General features: G+C 54.4%; 1 protein-coding gene across 3 annotated transcripts; it reads right to left on the bottom strand.

The window, feature by feature from the left end:
* Nucleotides 1-848: 848 nt before the first annotated feature.
* On the bottom strand, nt 849-26535 carry LDLRAP1 (low density lipoprotein receptor adaptor protein 1). 3 transcript variants are annotated; one of them, XM_012750790.3, is made up of 9 exons: nt 26449-26535; nt 15624-15766; nt 14819-14931; nt 12329-12443; nt 7008-7080; nt 6594-6677; nt 5937-6067; nt 4516-4550; nt 849-2892 (listed from the first exon to the last, which is right to left on the bottom strand). In XM_012750790.3, exons 1-9 carry the CDS (start codon nt 26495-26497, stop codon nt 2748-2750), a joined length of 888 nt encoding a protein of 295 aa, XP_012606244.1. In that variant the 5' UTR covers nt 26498-26535; the 3' UTR covers nt 849-2747. The 3 variants fall into 3 exon arrangements, with proteins under 3 accessions (XP_012606244.1, XP_012606242.1, XP_012606243.1); XM_012750788.3 differs by lacking the exon at nt 26449-26535 and adding an exon at nt 24618-24798; XM_012750789.3 differs by lacking the exon at nt 26449-26535 and adding an exon at nt 24618-24798 and having other exon boundaries at nt 4516-4547.

Genomic DNA, 26535 nt, shown 5'->3' with positions numbered 1-26535 from the left:
TAACACCACCCGGGCACAGCACGGCCACTGCGATGAGACAGTTCAGAGCGCAGCACGGCCCTTAGCATGTAATAAGAACTCAGTTAACATGAGTGGCTATTAATTATTGTCAATTTCTTTGATTTTCTTAAATGTATTTGGTCCAAACTGCCTTTTGCTGTAAGATAACCTCTGGGCCACCTGAGTATACCACCAACAATGTGATAACCGTCACTTCTGGGTCACACAAAACCCAGAGTGGTAGAAAGCAGGGAGGTTGTTGTACCCTTTTCACAGATGGGAGAACCAAGGATCGAGGGAAGAGGTGACTGACGGATCAAGTGTCGCAGCCCCCCAAGTGGCAGAGCCAGAGCTAGATCTTGGGTCTCCAGTTCACCAAAGCACTTCCCACCACCCCCATCACAGTGAAGCACATCCCGAATCCACCTGGGCCCCCTGGACGCCGTCCCAGTACTGCGCCCGAGGCCCAGCTCACATGAATAAAACGTCGTGGCTATATTTGAGAATGTGATGGAAATGGGGCACACCCCTACCCTGACGGAAGTGAGTTCACACACGGTCTCATATACACCGCGGGGCGCTCACAGCTCTCTTCCGCATGGACACACTGGATCCTGCTGTGGCCTCCATGAGTCATCTGGAGATGACCTCATCACACACACCCCCATCTGCTGGGGAAAAGGGGGCCCACTGGGCCTTCAACCTGGGGACCCCGAGGCCATCACCCCCACTCTCAGTGCCGCGTCTGGGCACACGGCCCGACTGGTCACTGCTGCCCCCGCCGCTGAAGGGCAGGAGCCGCTGGATGCTATGCTCCTGGCCACCAGGCCACACCATCTAAGTGCTGCTTATATTCAAAAAGAACATTTATTAGTTATTTTCATTAGAACTTTCTTTACAGCATCACAGAGTAAAGCACAATAAAACCGATCTGCAGATGCACAGGAAACACACACAGGTCACTGACGAGAGACCGAGACAAAGGCTGCAGTGTGGCCTTCGCACAAACACAGTGGTCCTTCTCGGGACCCCGACACCCCGGGACCAAGGACGGCCTGTGTCATGCCTGGCCCTGGTGCCTTATGGCAAATGCAGAGGCTGAAACCAAGGAGGCCTGGGGCGGAGGGGGCTGCAGAGCTGGGGAAAGGAGTTACCCACATTCTCATGAAGACCTGACAATTCCCCCGCCCCCCAGCCCCTCCCATCGAAAGTGCTCCGACTCACACGCTTAGTAGGTAAGCTGAGTCTGAGAATGCTGTGTGTGTGTCCCGGGCTCATGAAGCTTGCTCCGCCAAGCCAGGCCACTGGGAGGCACCTCAGGATGGAAAAGATGCTCACAGCTTTGCTGGGCTTCAGGACGCCGGGAGCCCCACGGGGTAAGAGGAGGGAGGAGAGAGATTCTAAAGACAGACTGCTGCTGCTGTGTCCCGACCCGGGTCACAGTGTCAGGAAAGAGAACAGCGTGATGCTTGCAGAGTTTGATTTTGTTTCACCCTCTGAATTAGCAGACTTCAAACACTTGCATTTTTATGGAAATCAACAGCAAGACAGCTAGCAGGGCACGGAGGCTTATGCCAGTTCTGTGTGGAAAGGCACCAGATGGTTTGTTATGAAACACATTTTGGTCAGAAAATAGCTGGGGTTTTTTGGTTCCTGGGAGGACAACAAAGCTAGAAAAAAAAGGAGGTGTGAGTTATGAGAGGTGGAGGCAGAGAAAGCAGCTTTGGCATCAGATCTGGGTTCTACTCTCAACTCTACCCCTTCCACGCTTATGGCCTCAGTTTCCTCATCTGTAAAATGGCCATAAAATATTTCTAAATGAACCTAGGTATTAGGTTTCACACACCATCCCAGAAGCACGGGGGCTGGGGCTCAGAGACACTCATGCGCAGACACACAGACAAACAGAAGAGTGGGCACAGCCCGCGGGAGGGGAGAAGGTAGGGATGGGGACTGGGCAGAGGGCAGCCACAGAGAGGGTCCCCACGGTCACAGTCAGACTCTGGGAGTCAGGGGCAGGCAGTTACACTGGTTCCCAGCACTGACGGGACTATCCACAGGGACTCTGGGCCCTTCCTTGCGAAGGAAGGGCGGAAAGAAAGCTCTGTCACTGCAGCACCATGGAGGAGCCCCCGGGGCCACACCTGCTGTGTGCTTTAAAGTGCCAAGCTGTGTGCTGTCTTTGGTCAGGAGCTGCCCCCATCTCTGACAGCCTCAGGGTCCAGGGGCGTAAGCCAGGCCCTGAGGAAGTTGAGCGTGAGGACAGTCCCCTCCTGAGGGTGAGGGTGTCCTCCTGTGCTCAAAAGATGACAGAATCTGACTGTTTTCGGTAAGGAGCAAGGATGCCTCCATGGAAATTGAGTCCTTGGAGAGAAGGGACAAGAAATACTTTGGTCACTGTCCTGACACCCACAGCCAGAGCAGAGCTTGCTGGAGGAGAGAGCAGGAGCCGGGCGCGGCCCTGCACACGGCACCCAGCAGGCGCCGTGCCTGACGCAAACGGGCTTCTGAGCATACACCAGAAGTCACTGAATAAATATTCAAGGCATCTTTCAGTTCTTAGAGAAATAGCAAGGATTAAAAAAAATCTCTTTCCCCTGCTTGACTGGCTGCAGCTTTGATCTGCAGGCTGACGGTGCCGTGGGCCCGGAGAGGTGGCTGGCGGGTCCTGGAGCTGGCTCCCCCGCCGCAGGTGGCTTTGGTCCATCACGTGTCAGGGCTGGCTGTGTCCTGCTGGCCCTGGGTCCTCAGAAGCTGAAGAGGTCATCCTGCTCTGTCAGGCCGCTGTCAGGCTTGTCCCAGTCAACAGGCGAGAGGCACTGGGCATAGTGAATGTCCTGCGCTGTCAGCCCAGTGTCCAGGACCTGAGGGTTCGTCCGAGACTGGGCAAGCCTGGAAGGCAGAGCTGTGTGAGCCCAGACTGGCCACGGGGCTGGCGGGGCCTGCGGAGCTGGTCCAGCCTGGCCAGCCCCAGGGTCAGACGTGAGAGGGCACGGAGGGAAATGGCAGCACATGGGCCCGAGCAGGAAGTCCCAGGTGCTAGGGGAGGCAGAGCCTCACAACAAAGCACCTACCCTGTGGGGTCACATGGCTCAGACAAGGGTAAGGCAGGCAGCGGGCGTTCCCACCCCAAGAGAGGCCAGAGCACCCACACCACGCCCGGCTGTCAGGAAGTGCCCAGGAAGGAGAAAGGGCAGTGGAGGCGGAGGGCGTGGGCGGGCGAGCTGTCAGGGGGGCCGTCCAGCCAAGAGGAGGCTCTGGCATGACTGTGTTCAACACTGTGCTGTCCACAAAATAAACTTGAAAAGGGAGACAACCTAAATGTCCAAAAGAAGGGTGGAGTTAAGCAAATGACAGCCCCTGTCCTTAAGTGATTGTTAGGCAGTCAATGAAAGAAATGAAAGAGGTGTTTACGAGAAGCTTTTAACAGCCTGGAGGGAAGCTTCTGACACATCGATGTTAAATGAAAAATCAGGATCCCCAAATGCAAATACGATATGCTGATCAATGCAAAATAATGTATATGTATAGATTAGCATGAATTAAGCCCAAAAGTCTGGGCTGTGGGATTGTGGGATGGTGTTGTTTTCTGCTTAATGCTTTGCTGATTTTCAAAATTGTTCATAAAGGGTACATGATACTTGAATAATCTGGAAAAAGCAAATGGAAGATTACTCTCAATCAGGGGGGCTGTAGTCAGCCAGAGAAGCAGGGAAGGTGCTGAAAAGAACATCTCTGCGTCCAGAGGGGCCACACACGCTGCCCCCGCCCTAGGCAGGACCAAGGGGTTTCCACTAGGCTCCGGTGGGTTGGGGGGAGCCAAAATGGTGAGGCCCCTGACTCTGTTCTCACCTGACGATGACCCCCAAGAAAAGCCTCTGAAGTGGGAGGGCTGGAGGGGCTGCGGAGGGCCCTGAGGGAGAATGTATGGAACCCTGAACTGCCCAGGCCTCTCACATGCAACCTTCTCGGTGGCATGTCCCCAAGCTGAAGGTAGCCATGGCTACAGGGACAGCACCTGGGAAAATGGGGAAATGCCACCACCCTCAGGCTTTACCAAAATACCTTCTCACCCTGCCCAACATCCCCCTCTGTGTAACACTCCACGGGCTTAATTAAGCTTTGCCTTCTCCCTGCCCCTTTTCAAAGTCGCACAACTCTGAAAGGAACAAAGCCTGCAGAAGAGCCCGCTTGTGGAGGCTACAGCAGGTGTAGGAAGAGGAAATCTGCTTGAGCTGAGCTGCTTCGTTCAGCTCAGACTGTGGCAGAGCAGCCACCAGGAATAGTTGTGACTCACCAGTCAGAGCTTTAACAGGCCTGCCCAAGCCCAGAGAGTGAGCTCCCTGCCCCTGGAGGTATTCGAGCAGAGGGATGGGGATTCTTCCCCGGAGGAGGTCAGAGCAGCTCCTGTTCTCAGACATGGCAAAGGGCCCCACCAGGAGGGAAGGGCAGGCAGGCCCGGGCCATGCATGCGAGGCCCCCCGCCCCCAGCAGGAGGTTACCAGCTAACATTACCTGGAGAATGCTTCATCTAGGCCGTCATCAAGCTCCTTGGGGAAGACAAAGCAGGAGAAGTGAACCCTGAGTGGGGGTCCCAGGCTCACAGCCAGGGCTGCCCCCAGGGTAAGCCACCGAAACTCAGGACACAAGTACAGGGTAGGTGCCTAGAGGAGCAGGCTCAGGCACGCCTCCCGCCTGGCTGCTGCCAGCAGCATCTCAGCCCATGAACCCAAAGCTGGGGACATGGGGGAGGAGAATGGGCATGTACCAGGGTGTCTGGAGACATGAGCGGGTTCAATTCCTCGCTCTGCCACTACTGGCCCGTGAGGCCTTGGGCAAGTCACTGCTCCTCTTTGAAACTCAGCTTTTCCTCCCATAAAATGAGGGGGCTGGACCAGACGATTTCTATGGCTTTCAAATTGCAAAAGGAAGAGGGTGGAGAAGGAGGTTTTCTTGCTTTCATCCACTTCCAAAAGCCATGCAGGATAACCAATGGCAGGAATCCCACAGCCTCAGTGGAAAAACGACGGGCCTCCCGTGAGGATGGGCAGGTGGCAACGGTGGTTCCCAGACTGCACAGAATGGGTTTGAGGGACACCTGGGGAGCCCCCAACAGCCAGAGGGTCTTGCAAGTTTTCCAAGTCCCCCCATGTTCCAGATTTTTAAAAATTAAAGAGATATGACAAGTTAACATGCAATTTTGCAACGGATCCTGGGCCAGAAAAAGAACATTGGAGGGACAAGTGGAGAAATGCAAATAAATTCTATGGATTACACAATAGTGCGGTATCACTGCTAATTTCCTGATTTAATCACGGCAACATGGTTATGCAAGATGGGAATCTGGATGAAGGGTGAACAGGAATTCTTTGCACTATTTTTGTAACATTGTCTGAAATTATTTCCAAATTAAAAATTAAAAAAATATATTCAGGTTCCTCTGAGAGATTCTGCAGGCAGAGGCCATCACCCTCATTGAGGGGATGAAAAAGCTGAGACACAGGGGTCAGGGGGCTTGCCCTGAGTCACAGAGCGAATCAGGAACCAAGCTGATGACTGCCCGAGTTTCTGGCTCCTCATTCAGATGGCTGAGGGGGAGGGTGTCGGCGGCAAGCTCTGCCACGCCAGGAACAAGGGCGCCTTTGGCTGGTCCTGCGGTGGGCAGAGCCGTGCAAGTTCAGGCCAAGAGCCTGGGCATTGTGAGGAGACAGCTGTGCTGGGAGTCAAGCCTGTTGGGGATGCAGCCCCGGGTTCAAAGGGGACATTGTTCATCCCCTATCCCGGGCCTGGGCACTGCTGGGCTGGGTCTGGTCCTCCCAGAGGCCCATGGGTCAGGGGTGCCAGGGCCTGGCCCCGGAGCAGCCTCAGGCCTGTCCAGAGATCAGGTCAAGGAGCACCAGATCCCTGTATAGGTCCCCGGCCACACGCCCACTCACCCAGACAACACTGCTGTTGCTCAAGGCTTGAGGCCGCACTACCTCGTCCGTGTTAGTGGTGTTAGCGCTGACCGTGGACAGGGGGGCCTTGGCCGTCTCTTCCAAGTCCAGCAGGTTCCCAGTGGCAACCACTACGAGGGGATCAGGTAGGTGTGTCAGTGGGAGATGAGCCTCTTCCTCCTTCCTGGCCCCATCCTGGAGCCTCCTAGGCTGTCCTGGTCCTGACTCCCTCCTCGGACACGGCCATCACCCAGACCACGCAGGGTCCTAGCCTGGTACTGGCCTGCCTGCAGCTGGACAGCCACACACAGGGTGAGAACCTGTCTCCCACTGGTGGTTTAGACTGCAATTTTTATATTCACAGTATTTGTTAAGTTTTTAAATAGAACGCACAACAGGATTTCATGTATATAGGGATGTACACATATATTTATATATTTGCATAGGGACATATCTGGAAGAACATGCACCAAAACAAGTAATTTTTCCCCTTTATCTACACTTTCTAATTTATCTAGAATGAATATTATTTATTTAACCAAACAAAAACAAAAAGCAAGAGTCTTTGCCAGCCCAGAAGGAGTGGGGCCCCCTGGGCGAAAGGCAGACCCAATGTCATGCATCTAAACCCAGCCCCAACCCTTGCCCAAGACTCACGGCTCTTCAACGAGGGGGTGCTGTCGCGGCGGGCCCCTGGGACATCCCCTCCCTCTTGGCTGGCTTTCTCCCTCTTCTCTTTCTCTGTGAGACCAAGGCACAGCACGTTGGAGCCTCAGACCCCAGCCTCTGTCCCCAAAATCACTGGGCAGGCTGTGGCCATCTCAGGTGGTAGTTTCAGGTCTCCAGCAAGGAGGAAAGAAACTCTGCAGATGTCATTTAATCCTCACAAGCACCGTGGGAGAGGAAAATGGCTGTTCCCATTTTTCAGATGGGAAAACTGAGACTCAGAGAGGTGAAGCAATCAGTTCAAAGTTACAAACCAAGTAGGTGATTAAGCCGGGAGTTGGTCCAGGACTGACTCCAGGCCTATATCTGCCCCCTCCCCCCCCAATGTCGATGAAAAAGACTCACCTTCCTTGGACACCTGCCAAAACTCAAAAGCAACTTTGAAGGCCTGGGCTACGGTGAGGGTGACAGCCTGCGCCTGAAAACAGGAAGTGGGGGTGGGGAGGGGTGCAGTGTCAGCCAGGGCAGAGCAAGTCTCAACTGGAGGGCTGGGGACCCCAGGCCAGGACCCCTGGCTCCCTCCCTGCAGCTTCTTTGGGCTCCATCCCAGGCCCTGGAATGCCCGCTGAGCAAAAGCAGGGCCCTGGCCCTTCTAGGTCCTCAAAGCAGCCAGGGCTGTGATGAGACCACATCCTCACAGAGGCAGGGGCCCTCTCTTCACTACTTCCTTCAGCCTGCCAAAGTTCTCACTCTCGCTCTAGGGCCCCACCTTTTAATGGCTATTCACCTTCACTTTTTTCCCTTCCCCTTTGGGTGTCTCTAAATTCAATGAAAGATGAGGGTTATTTCCTCCAAGAAGCCCTCCCTAATTACCTGAGGACTTCATACACTAATTTAGCCCTTGGAATTGGAGAACAGAAAAGCCAAGTTGGAAGGGCCCAGTCACTGCCTGAATGAGCCACGGCCAGAGAGGTGAAGGGTAGGCTCTGGTTAGAACTATGGTGGTTAGAGGGGTTTATAACTGGATCCCAAAATGGGAGTAGGAGGCTTATCAATTTCCTGGCAGGAGCAAGATGTCAATGAGTGCCTGGGGACCAAAACCATTCAGTGCCATAACCCACCTGTAAGGAATGGCCACACCTTAGCCTTTCACCCCTGGGAACCTCCCATCCACCCCTTCAATCCCAACTCAGATGTCACCACCTCTGTCCTGTCACCAGCCCTGGGATCCTCCAGCCCTACCCACCTCCCTCTGGCATCACACATATGAAAGCATCACTAGCTCACATGCTTGTGTCCCCCAAAAAAGCAAGAATCAGTCTGAACACCGCTGCCTCCCACAGCAGGCCAGAGCCTCCCAGAGGTGGCACAAGGTGCCACAAAGTGCCAAGAGGTGGCACTTCACATGCTGGGGGAAGTGCACCTGTCGAAGGGACAGGACCCATCCCCGGCCGACATTCATCTCCACATCTCCTCTCTGTGATCAAGTTCAGGGTTAATGAGCTCAGCCTCTCCGTAGCTGTCTCCGGAAATAATACCTAGCTTCCTTTGAAAGCCCTGGTCCCACAGAAGAAAGCATCGGCCTCTTTCAAGTGCACAACAAGTTCAGACCCAACCAGGCTCAGCCCCACTCCCTTCCCTCCACCAGACAACTCAATTTAATTGAGAAATGAATCCGTGGCCACTGCCTTTAAAACTCTTTTTAAAAAATATTTAAAATTCCTAAACAAGCTGACGGATCTATGCCAATTAAACTTCACGAAGTATAAAATCTCATTTGAATGTCTCTGTCATTTACATTTTTGATGGAAGTACAGGCACTTTATGGCAAAACTTAAATATGGTAATTAAGTATGAAACTCTTCACAGCTGTTTACAATTTAAGCTGTCACGTCTGAATCAAGTTTAATAGACCAGTTACCATTGAGAATTGCCCGTGAACTAAAAATATGGGCTAATTACCAGCCGAGTCAGATCACTATATACCAAAGAAAGGGCTGGTCACCCAATATGGCAGGGATATGGGAACACCATTATTTGTGCCTGTAGGAAATCAGGGGACATAAGCTTATGCTGTTTTTGCATAAATCTGCTTATTCATTTGCATACATTCCCACCCTTTTGCCCTAAAGTCCCAGGCTGTAAGTTAAACTAAACAGAATCCAAGATGCCGATGTGTGCAGGCCCAGGCTGGCAGAGCCTCGCAGGGGGTGGGCCCTGCTTCCTGGGGCAGCTTCAGGGACTGGCACCAGCACTACACAGAGGGACTGCTCGGGCCTCCTTCCTCAACTCCCCAGCCTCCCACTTCTCCTCTGGGTCTATCTTACTACCCTGACCAGGTTCTACCTCACCCAGTCTTTCGTGTGCCCTGTCTTGTTCCTTGTAACCAGGCTGTTATAAGGGGGCCAGGAACTCAGATCCAGCCAGGCCACGTGCCTCCTGGCAGCCCCGCTGCCCTAGAAGTATAAATCCTTATACAAGGATTACTCCAGGAATGCGAACAGCAATAGCCTGGCTCACTCTGCTCTAGGAAGACCTGGGAGTGTCACTTTGCCACAGTCAGTCCAGGCCCAGCACCTGCACTGCAAGCCTGGGCTCTCACCTTCACTTCAGAGCCCAGAGGCCTCCTGGTTGGGCAGATGGAAATGTTTATCTGTAGAGAACCTTATTCTGGCCGTGCCCACAGGACCAAGGAAGGGAGGACTGGGTGGTACACTGCCCCAGGGTTGAGCTGAACTGGTGGGTGACCCAGAAAGGAGCCCCTGCTCCCCCAACCCTGGGTGAGTCATAGGCTTCTTGTTCACCTAGGTGGCCCAGCAAGAAAGAGTGGGGACATGGCGGCTCTGGGCCCCTGGCCATTAAACATCCCAATTCAAGGCCCCTGCAGGCTGACTCTGCCTCAACACCCGCCCCCCATGCCAGTGATATCTGAGTTCCCAAGCCCCAGTGGTAGCATTTGATTTTGTCCCTCTGTGCCCGTGCTGGCATGCACTCGGCTCTCACCTGGCAAACTCTCAGTCTGGCAAACTCCTACTCACGACTCAGCCTTCGAAGACCCACTCGAGATGTCTCTGTCTCCGGAAGTCTTGCTGACCTCTAGTGAGATCTACTAGCCTCCCCGCTAGAACCAAGCCGCTGTGTTCCCGTTACTGAAGCAGGGCTCTTCTCTGCTGACTTGTGCGCATCCCCACAGCCAATCCCCTCGGCCCCCAGGGCTCAACACAGGGCTTGGCCCAGGCTAGGCAGCACCAAACCTCTGTGGAGGTAGCTGCCAGCAGGTGCAGAGTCCTAGGCACCCATTTCATCTTCTGCCTCCCCCGAGAATACATCCAATAAGCCACGAGAATCTAGGATTTCCAAACATAGCCAGGCCACGAGGCCATCAACACACTGCCAGCTTGGGCTGAGCTAAGTAAGGCCATGGAGCACCAGGAGATGTATTCATACCACGCTGGGCTGTCTCTTGGAGAGGGCTCCCCATGGCCGCCTCAAGGGGGGAGCCCATACGGCAAAGGGTGGAAGAGAAGGATAACGAAGAGTTTGGGCATCTAGTAGGAGCCCTTCCCGCTGCCTGATCAGGGCTCTGCTGTCAGGGCCAAGCAGTGGCCCGGCTCTGTTTCCTTTGGCAACTAGCCTCTTGGCCTGGGGGCAGACTGATGTCCTCCTGTTTAAAGTCCTATGGCCCCGGGTCAGGCCTGCCTTGGAACCCTGAGCCAGCACCCTCTTTCTCTTGCTCCCAAGCTCCCTACCCGAGAGGGAGCCGCTGTCTCTTGGAACTCCCCTCCCACCGAGGGCCCACACTGCAGCAATGGCTGTGGGCCAGCTGTCCCTGCCCGGCGCTTGCACCGGTCAGCGGGGAGGAAGAGATGAACAATGCAGACACAATGAGCTTGTATTTCTAAGTCTGTGAGGCCTAATAAAGGACAAAGCCTGGAGTCACTGTCTGTGGGAACAAGGCTGTCACGGGAGATGCCACAGCAGCTCAGGGCCCTGGGGCATCACGGGTGAGCGGCCGGCGACACTGAGTCTGCAGAAAAGAAACAAGGTATACAAAAGAAACTGGGGCCTTTCAGAACAACCCTGGAGGTCACGAAGGTGACCTCTTCCTCCTGCTAACAGGCAAGCAGCCCAGAGAAGGGGGGATCTTAGCCCAGGTCACAGAGCTCCTCAGCCAGGATCAGAACATCAGTTTGTCTCCGCCTGCACTGCCCCTCCTGTGATACCTGTGTGGGGCTGAATCACGCCCCCCAGGAGGTCCACATCCCAATCCCTGAGACCAGTGAACGCTGCCTTACAAGGCAAAGGGCTTTGTAGGTGCAATTAAGCAAAGGATCTGGAATTATCCTGGATTACCCAGTGAATCCAAGTGTGATCATGAGGGGACTTGACAGCGAGCAGGAGAGTCAGAAATAGTGATGTGACAGAAGGGAGAGGGAGCCTGGGAGATGCTACAGTGCTGGCACTGAAGACGGAGGATGTGCCCACAAACCAAGGAATGCAAGTGAGCTCTAGAAGGCAGAAATGGATCCTCCCCAGAGCCTCCAGAAAAACACAACCCTGCTGGCCTATTTTAGACTCCCAACCTAAAATACCATAAGGGAATAAACTTGTGGTCAGTTTTACAACAGCAATAGGACACATATACAATACCTAACATGTGCTCTATTTGGGCAGCAGGAAGCCTGGGGGCCAAAGACTATGATGCCCTTGATGTGCCCTTTGATGACGAGGGAGGGAAAAGGTCATGTCTCCTTGGCTCCAAGGGCCCTAGGACATGGGGACAGGGCTCTGTACTGTCAACAGAGGTTAACAGATGCCAATACCAAATCAATAGGTGTCAGGAACAACCTTATAGGGAGGACACTCAGATCCTGGGGCATCAGAAACAAAGCTGCAATGCCAAAGGTTGACCTGCTCTAGCTCTTGGCTCCAAAACTCAAAACAAATGTCCAGTGACCACTAAGGTTCCCACTCACCCCAGGTAGATGTGGTCTAGGGGTGGCCTGGAAATGGGACAGGAGCTCTCGGCTCCTCAGTCACACATGGAGGGGAAGGAACATTGGCTCAAACCTTCACTCTGCCCCTGGCTGCTGTGTCATCTCCAGCGAGACAGCTGGCCTCTGGGAGTCTGTTTCCTCATTAAAATTGAAAAAGAAAAAACCAAAGGAAATAGTAACAGTTTCCAGCTCACAGAGTTGTTGTGAGGATTAAATGAGAAAGTACCTCAAAGCCTAGCACTGGAATGGGCACATAGGAGGTACCGAAAAACAGCCATTTCCTTCTCAACTCTGCCCACAGCAAGCCGGGTCCCCTGAGAGCTCTTGCCTCTGCCTTCCACCCCGGCCTCTCCACCCCCACCCCCACCATGGCCATGTCTGAGGACTAATCCCTAAAAGGCCCTGCAGCCCACAGACCACACTAATGACAGGAGATCCAAGATAATCTCAAACCCAACAAATTGCGTTACAGAGAGGAAGGGACCAGGCACTTGCTTGGGAGATGAGCTAGTCACTGCCCACAGCTAGGCTGACCCATGGGTCACCTACCTGCCTGACTGCAGCCCTATTAGGTATCCTCAGCTCTCAGCACCCACTTGGGATTCCCAGGAATTTCACCTTTTTTTATAGGTGACTGTCACTTTTGGGTCCTGCTTCCCGCACCAGGCAGACCCCCAAGAGCAGGGCTGCCAAGATAAGGCCTGCCCCAACCCAGCCCTTCCTACTGACCATTTTCCGCTTGGTGCAGAGGAAGGCGTGGCACTCGAGGTTCTCGTTGTGCTGGCTCTGGGCGATGTACGCAAACACCTTGTCATGCATCTTGTCTGCTGTGCAGTAGGAGATCCTGAAAGGCAAGTGGGAAGTGTCACAGACCTGGCACGGGCTCCTGACCCACCTGGGATGCTCTCTAGGGCATCTTCCTTGAGTTCCGGAGAGCCTGCTAACCGCACTCCACCAGGGCAAGACTTGGGAGACCCTGCCTTGGCCACCAGGCCTGGTACCCTGAGCCATCTATCAGGGAGGGACCCAGGCCAGGCAGGAAGGACTGGGGGTACAGACTGGAGGAGGGACACTTCTCCCTCTCTCCCTCCCATTCCACGCTGAGCCACACCCTAGAATAGTAATTGCTGAACCCTTATCGCATACCAAGCAATGTGCCAAGAGCTTTCTAGATATTGCCCCGTTGAATTCTCAGAGTTGCCCCTAAGATGGGTTCTATTTTATCCCCATTTTGTAGATGAGAAAACTGAGGCTAAAGGCCTGAGACCACACAGCTAGTAGCAAAGGTAAGAACTGAACTCACCTGTGAGACTCCAGAGGCCATCAATGCCGTGCCACCTCTTAACGCTTTGTGCGGGAGGGGAGGCAGGATACTGCCTTGTCCCCATGCCCTTCACCTAGCTTCCCCGTTCCGCCCACCCTCCAATTCACGCCACTTCCCAGAGGTCAGATGAGATTCAGGCCTCTCTCTCTCAGGGTGACTGGGACCATTAGCAAGTCTCCTGCAGCCATGGCCAGGGGTGGAGGAGCTGGGAGTAGGGGTGGGGAGTACGAGGGGACCCAACGAGGAGCCCCAGTGGGCCTGGGAGGGAAGACACAGCAGCTCCATGCATGGAACCCTCCCTGCCCCCAATCGCCACCCACGACCTCCATGCCCCAGCCCTCAGCTGTCCCACCCTCCCTCACTGCCTGATCCCTCCCTGTTGCCTCCAGCCATCCTCAGAAGCTCAGTCAGGAGGAGCTGACAGCCCAGAGCTGTGACAGGTGCCCAGTAGACTCACCCTCTCACCTGTGCAGCCCCAGTTTCAATCACAGGCCTCAACAACACTTAAACCCCCAGCTGGGCGGGGGGTTGGGGGGGCACCAGGTCCCTGGCTGCCTCTTCTCCAACCCAGGAGGCCCAGTCTGCTGCTCTAAATGCCCCTGGGTCCTTCGTATCTATTAATAGGAACTAGATCGTGCTATTCTTCAAGCCCCAGCAAGGTACCACCTCCCCTGGTAAGCCCTCCCAGATTTCCCCAGGCAGACCCCTCCTCTGCCCTCTTGGGCAACACTATACTGTTTCTGCTATTTCCTCCCCTCCATTCCCTGCTAGGCTGGAAGCTCCTTGAGGGCACATCTGGCACAGACCTCAGCACAGTAGGTACTCAGAAAACATTGACTAAACGAAGGCAGGTAGACTCAGAAAGGTAAGAAGATATCAGCCAGACTGGGTGCAGTGGCTCATGCCTATAATCCTAGCACTCTGGGAGGCCAAGGTGGGAGGATCGCTCAAGGTCAGGAGTTCGAAACTAGCCTGAGCAAGACCCCGTCTCTACTAAAAATAGAAAAGACAATTAATTGGCCAACTAAAATATATAGAAAAAATTAGCCGGGCATGGTGGCGCATGCCTATAGTCCCAGCTACTCGGGAGGCTGAGGCAGAAGGATTGCTTGAGCCCAGGAGTTTGAGATTGCTGTGAGCTAGGCTGACACCATGGCACTCTAGCCTGGGCAATACATTGAGACTCTGTCTCAAAACAAAGAGAAGATATCAGCCAAAAACTCCGAAACCACCACCCACGATATACATCTACCCACCCCTACTCCTGGCTTGTGCTTCCTGGAGACAAAGCAAGAGGGTGGAGGGATGCCTGGCAGATGGGGGCCTGCTGGACAGAGCTCTGGCCTGGGTGTCCTGGTCCCAGTTCAGCCAGTACCTCCCCATGCAACCTTAGGCAATTCCTTCTCTGGGCCTCAGCTTCTCCATCTGTAAAATGGACCTGGGCTGTCTCTTCCAGTTCTGAAATCCTACACCTGACCAGGCAAGAGAGAGGTGGGCTAGCCTGAGGCTGCAAGGGCTGGGCCCTGTCCCCCTGGGATGCCTGGCCGGAAGTCCAGAGCTGAGCAGCTGCGTTCATGGTGGAAGGAAAAGGCAGTGATTCCGCAGCTGCAGCCCTCTGCTCCCGGCCTGACTCAGCAGCCGAGTGTTCAGCTGTCTTCTACACCTGGTGATAACAGCAGCAACTGCCACTTAACAAGTGCTCGTTGTGAGCCGCGTGCTCTGCGCTCAGCGCTGCACAACAGCACTGTGAGTCAGGGTCTGCTCCCAGCCCCGTTTCACAGATGAGGAAACTGCAGCTCCAGGTCACCCAGGTAGGAAGTGGATTCAGACAGGACACTCCACCCACTGCCCCAAGTGGCAGAGCGGATGTGGGCCTCCCCCCACACTGAGTGTACCTGTAAATGGACACGTTCTCAATGAGCTGGTTGGTGAGGTGGTCAGTCAGGATAATTCCCCGCGGCGACACCTTGAGAGTCACCTTCTGCAGCTTCTTCCCGCTGGCCTTAGCCTTGGGGGCAGACATGGGTTAGAGGAGCCTGCCTGCCTCAATTGGGCCCCTCCATCATGGGCTACACCCATCTGCTCCTTGGTCTCAGGTGCAGGTGACTGGCTGGCACCCTCTTGTAATAAAAACACCTGTTATCTGTCAAGCACTGGACTTCAAGTCACACTCACAGGCAGGAGGACGAACTCTCATCTGCCTTCTCCACAGGAGATGGACTCAGAGAGGCTAAGAGACTTGCCCAAGGACACACAACCAAGAGGGACCTGAGACTCTAAGCACTGAGTGGCCTATCACAGCCCAAGTAGATGACTCCCAGGGACTTTGTTCCATCCACTGCCAGGGCCTGAGCTGAGGGGTCCAAGGCCACCAAGGGAAGTGAATTTAAAAGGCCAACACACACCTGGAGCTCGGAAGAGGCAATCTGGTCTCTGGAGGGCTGTGCCATCTCTCAGGACACTGGGCAAGTGGTTGAGTGACAGCTACTTTCCCACCCTCCCTTAGCACTGATAAGTCACCATCCAGGATCCTGAGCTAGGGGAGGGGAGGCTGGAAGAGGCCACAGCCCTAGTGGCTGGAGGGAAGCCACTGACCACAACCCTGCGAGTCCAATGGCTCCCCTCCACTGGATGGGAAGAGACTCAAGGTCAGGCCAGGCTCAGGTGCATCCAATCGGAGTAACAGGCTGGGGTGCTCACCGTGGCCACGATCCTCTTGACAGCAGCGGCCGACAGCTCCTCGCCCTTGGGCTGCTCCACCAGCGTCATGCCCAGGTACTTGAGGGTGAAGAGCATCCCCTCAAGCAGAGTCTCCCGAGTGTCCGTCCAGTTCTCAGGCAGCTCTGGGGCAGGACACGACAAGACAGGCCCTCAGATCCTGCGGGGCAGTACCCACCACCAGCCACAGCTCTCACCTGCCCCCATTTCCTAGGAAAATCCAGCAACGGGCACTGGGGTCCCCCCCCCATTATTTTTGCTTTTAATAAAGGGCTAACATTTTCCACTGCATACCAAGCACCATGGTAAGAAGCTCTATGTAGAATGTTCTCATTAATCCTCACGAGAACCTATGAGGTAGACACTTGTAGCATACCCACTGACAACACTGAGGCCCAGGGAGGCTGAATCACACACCCAACTCCACAGAGCCAGTACCTGCAGGAGCCAAGACTCGAGCCACACCTTCAAGGTCAGAGCTCAAACTCTTAATTCAACGCTAACACTTGCTGAGGCAAATCATACCATTTTCTATTGAATCTTTCGTGTAATCCTGAGAGGTGGTTATTATCCCCATTACACAGATTAGGAAACTGAGGTTCGAAGAGTTGAAGTCATGAGATAAAGGCCACACGCAATGAGTAAAGTTCAGAATTCAAACCTGGGTGGTTCCCTGCCCTGCACCATTTCCCTGTGTGTGTGCATCCATAGAGACCAGTGGGTGGAGACAGGGGACCAGCCAAGAGACAGTGGCCCAAGGAGGGTGGGGTGGGATGAGGGTCAGTGGGGAGAGGAGGAGGTTACTTCTCAAATCTCATCACACCAATCTGGCAAACCTGGGTTCGAATCCCAGCTCTGCTTCCCATGCCCTGCATGGTCTCAAGGAAGTCACCTCTCTTCTGAGACTAACCATACCTGTCTCTCTGGGCTGCAGTGATGACACAGAGCAGAGCACATGGGAGGGGTTCTCTAAAAACTGACCACAAACGCCAGGAAGGTTGGGAAATGAGGGGATGAGCCTGGGTCACTGGGTGGGGAAACAGATCAGAGGGAGAGCTGGAAAGAGGTCCCCACCTGGCCCACCCACGTAGGAGAGGGCCCCAAGGAGACAGAGGGTCATGAGGGGAAGTACCGTTCTTATCAGTGGCTTTGACCATCGGCCAGCCTATTCCATTTGACCCTCCAAAAAGATTCAGAAAGTCCTTGAGTTGTCCCTGATCATGGGCTGGGGGATGGGGGCCCTGGAGCACCTCAGACATATGCCCTGCTCTCAAAGAAACCAAGAGTAACAGGCTGGGTGCAGTGGCTCACACCTGTAATCCTAGCACTTTGGGAGGCCGAAGCAGGAGGATCGCTTAAGGCCAGGAGTTCGAGAACAGCCTGAGCAACATAGTAAGACCCCATCTCTACAAAGACTAAGAAAAATTACCCTGGTGTGGTAGCATGCACCGGCAGTCCTAGCTACTCAGGAGTCTGAGAAGGAGGAGACCTTGAGTCAAGGAGTTTGAGATTGCAGTGAGCTATGATGATACCACTGCACTGTAGCCTAGGCAACAGAGCAAGACCCTGTCTCAAAAAAAGGCTAACAGAGCTCTCACATAATGAAGATGCAATAATAACAAAGCTGTAGCTATCACCATTACCTCTGACACTCACAGCTACCTTGAAAGCAGTCATTCTTTCATTTCCAATTTACAGATGAGGACACTGAGGTTCAAAGGACTGACTCTAAAGCCCCCACTCCAGACCATTAGATCATACTACCTCATCAGGAGGCAACTGCCTTAAGTCTAGCTAAAGGTCAGGGAGAGGTTTTTGGAGCTGGAGGTATTTCCTCCCACCTGGGATTAGGTATTCCTAACACCAGAGGCTTCCCTTCTATAGGCCAAGATACCCAGACCACAACTTTCAACCTAGACCTATCAAGGATGGCCAAAAAATACTTGTGCCTACCACCTATATCCTTGGCAGACATTGCTAATCATCTGTAGATTGTTTCTCAGCACAAGGCCCCAGGCAGGCAATGCCAATCAATCAAGGGCGGCCTTGTTCATCTCATCAACTATTCCTGCCCTCCAGCATTCTTCTCCACCCCCCCCATTTTCATGTCCCCACTCTCCCATTTCCTCCTGCTCAGCCTTTTCCTGGCCCCTTTCCAAAGCCACTTCCGCTCCCTCCATTCCAAAGGGCCAAACCCTGCCAAGGTCACTAGTGATCTCTTTGCTGTCAAAACATTCCCTGGTCCTCTTTGACCTCTGAAATGTTTGGCATTTTTCTGCATTCTTCCTTCCCTAGCCTGACCCTTCCCTACCCTACCACGTCCTTATAGACTCGTTGCCAATCATCAGCCTCAGAGACCCTCTGCCCAAATCTCTCACTTACAGATGATGCAACTGAGGCCCAGATAAAGATGGGCCCAGTACAGGGCCACAAAGCAGGTCCAAGGGACCCTCAACTGCAGCTCCCAGTCCACCACAGGCAATCCCCACCATGACTGTTGGGGGAATTTTAAGTTCCCCCCGTCTCCTCCCCACAATATCCCCATATACACATACCCCAGAAGTTCCAACCATGCAGAGCTTCTTCCTTATAAAGTAACATTCACTTTCCAACTTCTGTGCCTTTGTTCAAGTAGTTCCCTTTATCCAAAATGCCCTTGTTGCTTTTGCTTGATCAATACATCCACACATGCAGCCTCTTCCAGGAAGCCTTCTTTAAGGCAACATAGCCTAGTGGTTAATAGTAAGGGCCCTAATCCTAGAATACCAGTTCTGGTGTTTCATGTCTGAGGGATCTTTTTTTTTTTTTTTTGAGACAGAGTCTCACTCTGTTACCCAGGCTAGAGTGCTGTGGCATCAGCCTAGCTCACAGCAACCTCAAACTCCTGGGCTCAAGTGATCCTCCTGCTTCAGCCTCCTGAGTAGCTGGGACTACAGGCATGCACTACTATGCCCATGAGGTTGCTGTGAGCTAGGCTGATTATATATATATATATAATTTTTTTTTTAGTTGGCCAGCTAATTTCTATTTTTTTAGTAGAGATGGGGTCTCACTCTTGCTCAGGCTGGTCTCAAACTCCTGAGCTCAAATGATCCACCCACCTCGGCCTCCCAGAATGCTAGGATTTTAGGCCTGAGCCACCATGCTGAGTGATCTTGACTGAGTTAGTTACCTACCCTGAGCCTTAGTTTTCTGGGAAACAACAGTCCCTGCCTCACAATGCTGTAGTGACCCTTTGATAAGATGATAAAATGAGATAATAAAATGCACTTAGCAGAGGGCCAGGCCCATGGCAGGTGCTCAGTACACTTTCTGATGGGGCCTCATCCCTCTTGTCAGTAGGTTGCTTGTGCCTCCTCTTCCTCCCGCGGACACGCCACCCTCCACCAAGCAGCTGCCTACATACGAGTCAAAGGAAGGACATGCCATTCACGTTTGCCTCCCAGGACCTGCTATGCACTCCTGCCCAACGTAGCTGTCGGTCTCGTCCTGTTGCTATGCACTCCTGCCCAATGCAGCTGTCAGTATTGTCCTGTTGCTCCCTCGTCCCCCCATTCCTCTCACCCCACCTTCCCAGGCCCAGCTGAGATGCTTCTTTTCCTCTAGAGATCACTGCCTCCTCTCCTGTACTTCCGTGCATTGACTCCTCTCTTCACCGAGGTGTAAGGTCTCTTGTGCCCACACCCTCCCCACAGAAACCAGCACCTGGGAGCTCTCAACGCAGACATGCAGCTTACCACCACGCCCGCCTGGCTCGTCCCAGCCTCCTCAGCAGCCAGGCAGCAGGGCTGTGCACCAGCCCCAAGGCTGGAGGCCGCGTGCTTCCTCCCAGGAGGAGCCCAACGCTTCAGCAGGAGCTCCCAGAGGCCTCGGGCAAATACAAGCCTGAGTCCACAGCCCTGTTCTGGTCCTGGTTATTTTTGGCCCTGTAGTGGGTAATGACTGTGCTATTTTAACGTTGCAATTTTACAGATGACCTGGTGCCAGAGTTAGCTAAGGACAGACCATATGCCCAGCTAACGTACAGCTGTGAACTTGTGCTCTTTCCTCGTTAAGGCCCCCTACCCAGGAGTCAGAGCTGGACAGGGTGCCCCTGCGCCCCTTCTGCTGCCCTGGGAGACCCAGCCTGGCCGGTGTCTGGAACATCAGAGCCACAGCCAAACCCACGGGCGGCGGAACCCTCTGACCAGGTCCCTGGCCTCCGGCCTGGCGGGGAGATGGCCTCAGAAGCCACAGAGTAACGACATCTCAGAAGGGGCCAGGCTCTACCCTGATCTAGAGTGTGGCTGCTCCTCTGGGTTGCAGACTCTCTTTACCTGACAAATGGGTCCAGACCCTCCCTCAGGAGCAACTCAGAAAAAGCTTCCAGATGTGAAAAGTGCTACGCAAATTTCAGGAGTTAAGGCTGTTGAGACTGCTATCCAAAGAAAATAATTTTTAAAATGATAATTACAACAGCTACTACATCCTAAGTACCCACTTACACTGTAAGAGAAAAATATGCTACAGGCTCTGGAGCCAGGCTGTGAGGTTCACAGACCTTCTTAAGCCTCAGTTGCCTCATTTTAAAATAGGGACCCCATGGGGTTGTCCTGAGGCTGAAATGAGTTCACACCTGTGGTGGGCTTATAACCTTGTCTGGTGTATACCAAGTACCACCTCAGTGTGAGCGGCTGTCATTACCAATGGTCAAGTGCAAAAAGCTTTAACATGTCCACAGCCATTTACATACTTTATGAGAAAAGTCCCGGATGTATCAACGCTCCCATTTCACAGATGAAGAAGCTCAGAGGACTCTAACCATGGCCCATAATTGATACCACTGGGACTCCAGTCCTACACCCCCTCCTGCAGCGCCCCTCACCCCTTCTAATGCAAGGCAGGGGTCAAGTAGAACCGAGCTGGGCTGCTCAAAAAGGGGTGTCTGACCCTCAGTGGGCAGTGAGTGACCTTTAACTCCTTTAGGCCACATGCCCCTCCTGGAGCCACCAGACCTGTGAGAGGCAGAGTCCCAGGCTCTAGGTAAGCGCTGCCTGCACTTGCTGCTCACTCTGGCTAGAACATTCTTCCCAGATTCCTCCCTCCTGGGATTGACCTCAGTGTTCCAAGTCACCTTCTCAGAGAGGCCTTCCCAGATGCTCAGTGCCCTACCCTTGTCCCCTCTGCGTGTACCATTGCCCTGCACGCCACCTGACGCCAGCACCCTCCACTCTGGCCTTCCTGCTGGAGATGCCCAGGCCCGTGCTGACTGGGGAACTCAGATCTCCTGTCCCAGAGTCCTCACACAAGGGTGCGGGGGACACCTCTGAGGAGCACATTCCACAATGCCTCCCAGAGTTCCCGGCACGGGATTAAGCCGCAGCAGCCTACAGTGGTACGTGCTTTATAACGGCCACTTTCGGGAGTCCTTTCCCTCCTCACACGTCCTAACAAAGTATTTCCTGCGATCTCCTCCCAAATAAATGACTTGCACTCAGATCCCTGTCTCTAGAAGAACACAAAGACACCACCCTATCTAAAAAGGCTGTCCCCATCACTTCCTCACCCGCTTTATTTTTATTCATAGCATTACACTATCCACAACCACACTGCCTATCTGCGTCCTTGTCATTCTGTCCACCTCCTCCACCAGACGGGAAGAACCACCAGAGGAGAGACTCGGTCACCACAGGTTCCCCAGTGCCTCCATCTGTGCCTGACACGTGGTCCGTGCTCAATAAATACTGTTGGGGGTTATTTATAGTATCTTTCATTATAAATATTACAAATAGGAATAGATCTTCCCTCGCCTACCACCACGAACCACCTTTACCAGAAGCTGCACCTCATATTTCTTCACCCCTTCTCTTTGGGTTCTCTGACAGGTTTGCACAACTCACAAAGGAGCCTGAGGGTCAGAGTGATCCTAGTACCTTTGGGAAAAAAAGCACGGAGGGGCCAAGATGAGCAACCCTTCCAGGTAGCTGGAAGACAGGAAAATCCCTGGGCAGGGACTGAGATCAAATATTTATGGTTCCTGAAGGGATGGGAAAAAAGCCACATGTGGGAGAAGGGGAGAGTCCTCTTTCAAGGCCAAGACAATTGGGAGATAGGAGGCCTGAGGCTCAGTGTAAGGAAGCCTGGGTGCTGGCTTTGCTGTGTGACCTCAGGCAAGCTGCTCCCCTTCTCTGGGCTTCAGTTTCTCCACAAATAAAACAATATTCATGCCGATCCCAGCTGAGGACCTTGGCTGGGGGGCACTGGTTAAAGACCAGGCCGCAGTTGACAACAGGGGTCAAGTCTAACCTTAACTCCACTGGCTTCAGCTTGGCCTCAAAACTCAACCAGAGGGACTAGGCCCAACACCTGGCTGGGTCACAACTCTGGTCAAGGTTGCCCCAGCACCTGTCACTCTGACATACCCCACAGCTTCCCTTTCTAACCTGCATGTTAGAAAGCTGCCTGTAATCCTAGCACTCCGGGAGGCTAAGGTGGGTCGATCGCTCAAGGTCAAGAGTTTGAAACCAGCCTGAGCAAGAGCGAGACTCTGTCTCTATCAAAAATAGAAATAAATTAATTGGTCAACTAAAAATATATAGTAAAAAATTAGCCAGGCATGGTGGAGCATGCCTATAGTTCCAGCTACTCGGGAGGCTGAGGCAGGAGGACTGCTTGAGGCCAGGAGTTTGAGGTTGCTGTGAGCTAGGCTGACGTGGCACTCTAGCCAGGCAATAGAATGAGACTGTCTCAAAAAAAAAAAAAAAAAAAACCAGAAAGAAAGCTGCAGCTCAACCTGCAGTCCACCCTGGGGTGGGGCCTGCCCCCAGGGCCTGCCATGGCCAGAGTGCCTGAGGCCTGCTGATTAGCCCCCTGGGTGGGGAATTTGGAACTCTACCCTTGGGAAGTTCTGTGTCTGGGGCCAGTGACTCCACTTCCCTGGGCCTCAGTTCTTCTAAAATGGGTCTGATGGTAAGTATCCTCTGCTCTGTCACCTCACAGAGCAAATGAGATAATGGAAGCTAAAACACTTTGTAAAAGAGTGACAAAAGCAGTAGTTACCACTTATTGGACTCTAGTTCTATGCTAGGCAGGGTGCAATTTCATTTAATCTCCACAAAAAGTGTGAGGCAGGTACTACCATTATTTGTAATTTATAGATGAGGAAAGTGAGGCTCAACAAGGGACAGGTGGGGCTGTGACCCAGCTCATCAGAGGCACTGAAGGCTCCAGGACCTCACTCTGGCCTTACAGAGGGCTGGGCGCAAGGGAGAGGCTCTCCTCTCCTTTCCTCTGAAGGTGCAGACAGGCTCTGAGCCCCCAAACCTGTTTCACCACCATGATAATCATGTCGAAGGTCCACAGGATAGGCCGGAAAGTGGGAAGAAGGAAACCACCAACTAGGAGAGAGCATTATCATCAATACTCTTAATGCCTCTGTCAAGTAAGGGCTTTTATCCCCTCTTGCAAATGAGGAAACTGAGGATCCCAGAGAAGACATGTGACTTGCCCAAGACTGAAGAAGGCAAGAGAAGCTCTTTTCCACCACCCAAAGTGGCTACCTCCTCCCTTCCCTTGCCCAGCCCCCTTTTCTTCACAACCACTTCCCTGGGGGCTGCCCACCACCCCTTCTCCCACATCCCTGGAGAAAAACCACAGGGTTGTCCTACTGGAACATGTCATTCTAAGTCCTCATCGAATCTCAGAAATTTTTAAAGGCGCTATTTTGGGAGGCAATAAGTGTGATAGATGGCACATCTCTGGCCCGGCCAGCCCAAACGGGTCTCTGACCCTGCCCCCACCAGCAGGCACTGGCCCACGTGCCCAATGCCAATGCCAGCCTCAGCTAAGAGGCAGCCACAGCTGGAACAGGGAGTGGGGCCAGAGGAGGGGCAAGGCAGGCTCTCTAGGCCCAGACACGCTGGCACTCCTGGGACCAGGGAACTCGGGCTCCCCTGGTGGTGCCCTGGAAGGCAAAGAGGGAATGAGGGTGGGGGGAGACTGCTGGCAGTTGTTTCCTGGTGTAAGGGAAAGGTGTGTGGTTGAGGTGAGTGGAAATGTGCAGGAGACCTGGGCTTTGGCTCCAAATCAGCCAGGATGGCCCGCGTGACCCCAGGCAAGCCACTCCATTCACCCTCTCCAAAAAGGAGGGACCAGCGCTAGGTTTGTCAGGCCTTAGGGGAAGGTGCCAGGTGACAGGTCTCTTGAGCATAACCTGAGACAGGGAAAGAAGGAGGGCCAGTTGAGGCCCCACCCAGCCTGCCAGACGCCCCCGGGAGAGGTGGCGGCGAGTCTGCCCTTCCCCTGGGCGCTCAGGGACTTTGGAAGCCCGAGGGGAAAGGTGAGAGAGAAAACAGGTTTCAAAAATAGCTGGGACGCCAGTCAGCCACCTGGACCCGACTAGAGAAAGGGGCACAGGGGTCTAGATCGCCAGGTGTTGGGATCTCCTGAGACACTAGGCCGGGCCTCGCTCCCAACTTTAAGTACCTGCGACCCCGGGCCCACACCTGAATGGGTTTCTGGGCACCCGGGAGAAACAAGATGACCTCATGGGCTGAACAGGGGCGATGGGTGCCCGCCGCTGCTCCTGGGCATCTTCCCCAGCCCCTGCGCCCACTCCCCCACCCGCGGGCACTGTCTCGGAGCGCCCGCCTCCCCCAGCTGCCCGGCGGAGGGCTGGGGAGGTGGCGGGGTCGCGCTGGCCTCTCCTCGAGACCTGCAACTCCCCCGCGAACCCCCCTCCGGCTCACTGCCGCCCACACCTGGGCGCCCGGACCTGTCTCCTCCCCCAGCTCTGCCCCCTCCCAGCTGAGCGGGCCCGGGAGTGGGAGCACAACTTGACCCCACACGACCCCGCAGGGCCGGGAACGGCCGCGCCGTGCCAAGAGCGCGGGTCAGGCCCAGCCTCCCCCCAACTTGGCCAAACTCCGGGCGCCCGCGGGAGGCCCAGGGCGCCTCGGCCCGACCCCGGCCCGGCCCCGCGGACGCGCACACACTCACTGCGGTGCCGGCCGCCGCCCCCCCAGCTCTGCTTGGCCAGGCTGGGGCTCCGGATCAGCGCCCGCCCCGCGGACTTGAGCGCGTCCATGGCCCGCTCCGGCCGCCGCCGCTGCCAAAACTCCGTCAGGAAAAACTTTCCGCCCGGCCAGGCGGCGCGCTGGAGGCGCGCTCCTCCCCTCCCCTCCCCTCCCCGGCGCGGGCTCCGCGGCTACGTCCGACGGGGCGGGGCGAGGGGCGGGGCGATACGGGAGGCCCCGCCCACACCGCAGCCCCGCCCCTGCCCCGGGCTCAAGCGCGCTGCTCTCCCGAGGCTGCCCCGACAAAGGCACCGGTCGCTCTCGAAGATTGTGAGCTGAAAACCCGGGACAGCCCCGTTTTCCTCCCTCTCCCCAGTCCCTACCCCGTAGAGCCTGTGGAAGCCACTGGCCCGGGATTTCTCGACGGCACAGAGGAAAGGCACTTGGAGACCGTTCTACACTTGGGGAGTCTGAGGCCTGAGCGGGGAGGATTCTTGTTCTGGGACAAGAGGAGCGGGGTGCCCAGGGAAGGCAGTGGGAGGCTTAGAAGGAGAGAATGGAGGCTGAAAATTTGTTAGGAACAGGGCAGAAGTATAAAAGTTTGCCCTTAGCCAGCCAGCTGGCCACTTTAGGCTGCCCCCTGCCTGCCCCACTCCCAAGTGGCCTCAGATGGTATGACCTGGGTGTTTCGCTCTCAGGTGTCCTGGAAAGAGGACTTAGCCTCTACTTGCTGTGTGACCTCAGGCAAGGCCTTCCCCTCTGAGTCTTTTTTTTTTCAAGAGACAGAGTCTCACTCTCACGCAGGCCGGAGTGCAGTGGCACAATCATAGCTCACTGTAACCTCGAGCTCCTGGGCTGAAGTGATCCTCCCAAAGCACTGGGATTACAGGCGTGAGCCACTGCCTGGCCTTGGGTCTTGTTGTTTCTATGTAAAATGAGATGCGGTCCTGTCTTTAGTGACCCTTCCAACCTGCCAGGGCCAGCTCCTGCCCTACCTTGACACAGACCCCACCCTGCTTCCTAGGAGGCCCTTCATGGGCAGTCTGGACCCCCGGATTCCCCAAGCACAGGTGTCCTAACTCCAGGATTTGAGAGGATCCTGTGCCTTTCCTTCAGACTGTGTCAAAAGGAGTCAAAGGGAGAGTACATTTCTCCAAGCCACGGCCTGACTGGCTTCTTTTAGACGGGGCTGCCTCAGGCAAGGGGAACTTCAGCCTCTGTAATTACTCTGGGCCCAGACTCTGGCAGTCCTGTCTCTGTGCTGGGAGAAAGACAGCGCTGTGCTGTCCCCAGCTAGACACAGAGGCCTTGCTGACATTCTACTCTCTGTTTATAAACTAAATGCTTTTTTAGCCATTCTGTCCTTTGCTCCTCCCGGCAACACTGCTCACATTGATAGTGCAGCGGGCAATAGACCAGATAAAAGCACTGGGTGGGGCAGGAAGGCACTCACTGGGGGTCTCAGAGAGTCAGACGCTGCACCCAGACTCAAGCCCCTAGGCCATAGGCTAGAGTACAGTGTCAGTGGTTAGGGACCCAACTGTCTTTCTTTACATGGTTCCGAACTCACCTTTCTGAACCTCATGTGTACAAGGGGCAACAATACTATTCTACAGGACTGCCTGTAAGGATTAAATATTATAACAGAAGTAAGAAAGGCTGAACCTGTCCTTGGGAACCCACCTTTAAGGTTGCCTCCTCCAGGAAGCCCTCCCCGACTACCACCCATGGATTAGGTTTCTCCTTGTGGGCTCCCACAGTCCTGAACCTTCAGCGTCCCAAGTGTTGCTGCTGCCCAATTCTATTCTTCTTACCTCTCCTAGACGTCGTGCCCTCCAAAGGCAGTACGTTTTTCTGATTCATATCTGAAGCCCAATTGCCCAGCAAGGGGTCCAAATGGA

This window comes from Microcebus murinus, chromosome 2 (assembly GCF_040939455.1).
Source record: "Microcebus murinus isolate Inina chromosome 2, M.murinus_Inina_mat1.0, whole genome shotgun sequence".
Classification (NCBI taxonomy): domain Eukaryota; kingdom Metazoa; phylum Chordata; class Mammalia; order Primates; family Cheirogaleidae; genus Microcebus; species Microcebus murinus.
Note: the sequence above shows the minus strand (reverse complement) of the source record. Positions and strands in the feature narration are given on the sequence as shown.

Bases quoted from the DNA above. Each gene is read 5' to 3' on its own strand.
- LDLRAP1 (XM_012750788.3), bottom strand. From the start codon at position 24,705: ATGGACGCGCTCAAGTCCGCGGGGCGGGCGCTGATCCGGAGCCCCAGC. The intron at 15,767-24,617 runs GTGAGTGTGTGC...GTCCTGCCCCAG, and splicing joins GGGCGGCGGCCGGCACCGCA to AGCTGCCTGAGAACTGGACG. The intron at 12,444-14,818 runs GTACACTCAGTG...CTTGCCTTTCAG, and splicing joins GAGAACGTGTCCATTTACAG to GATCTCCTACTGCACAGCAG.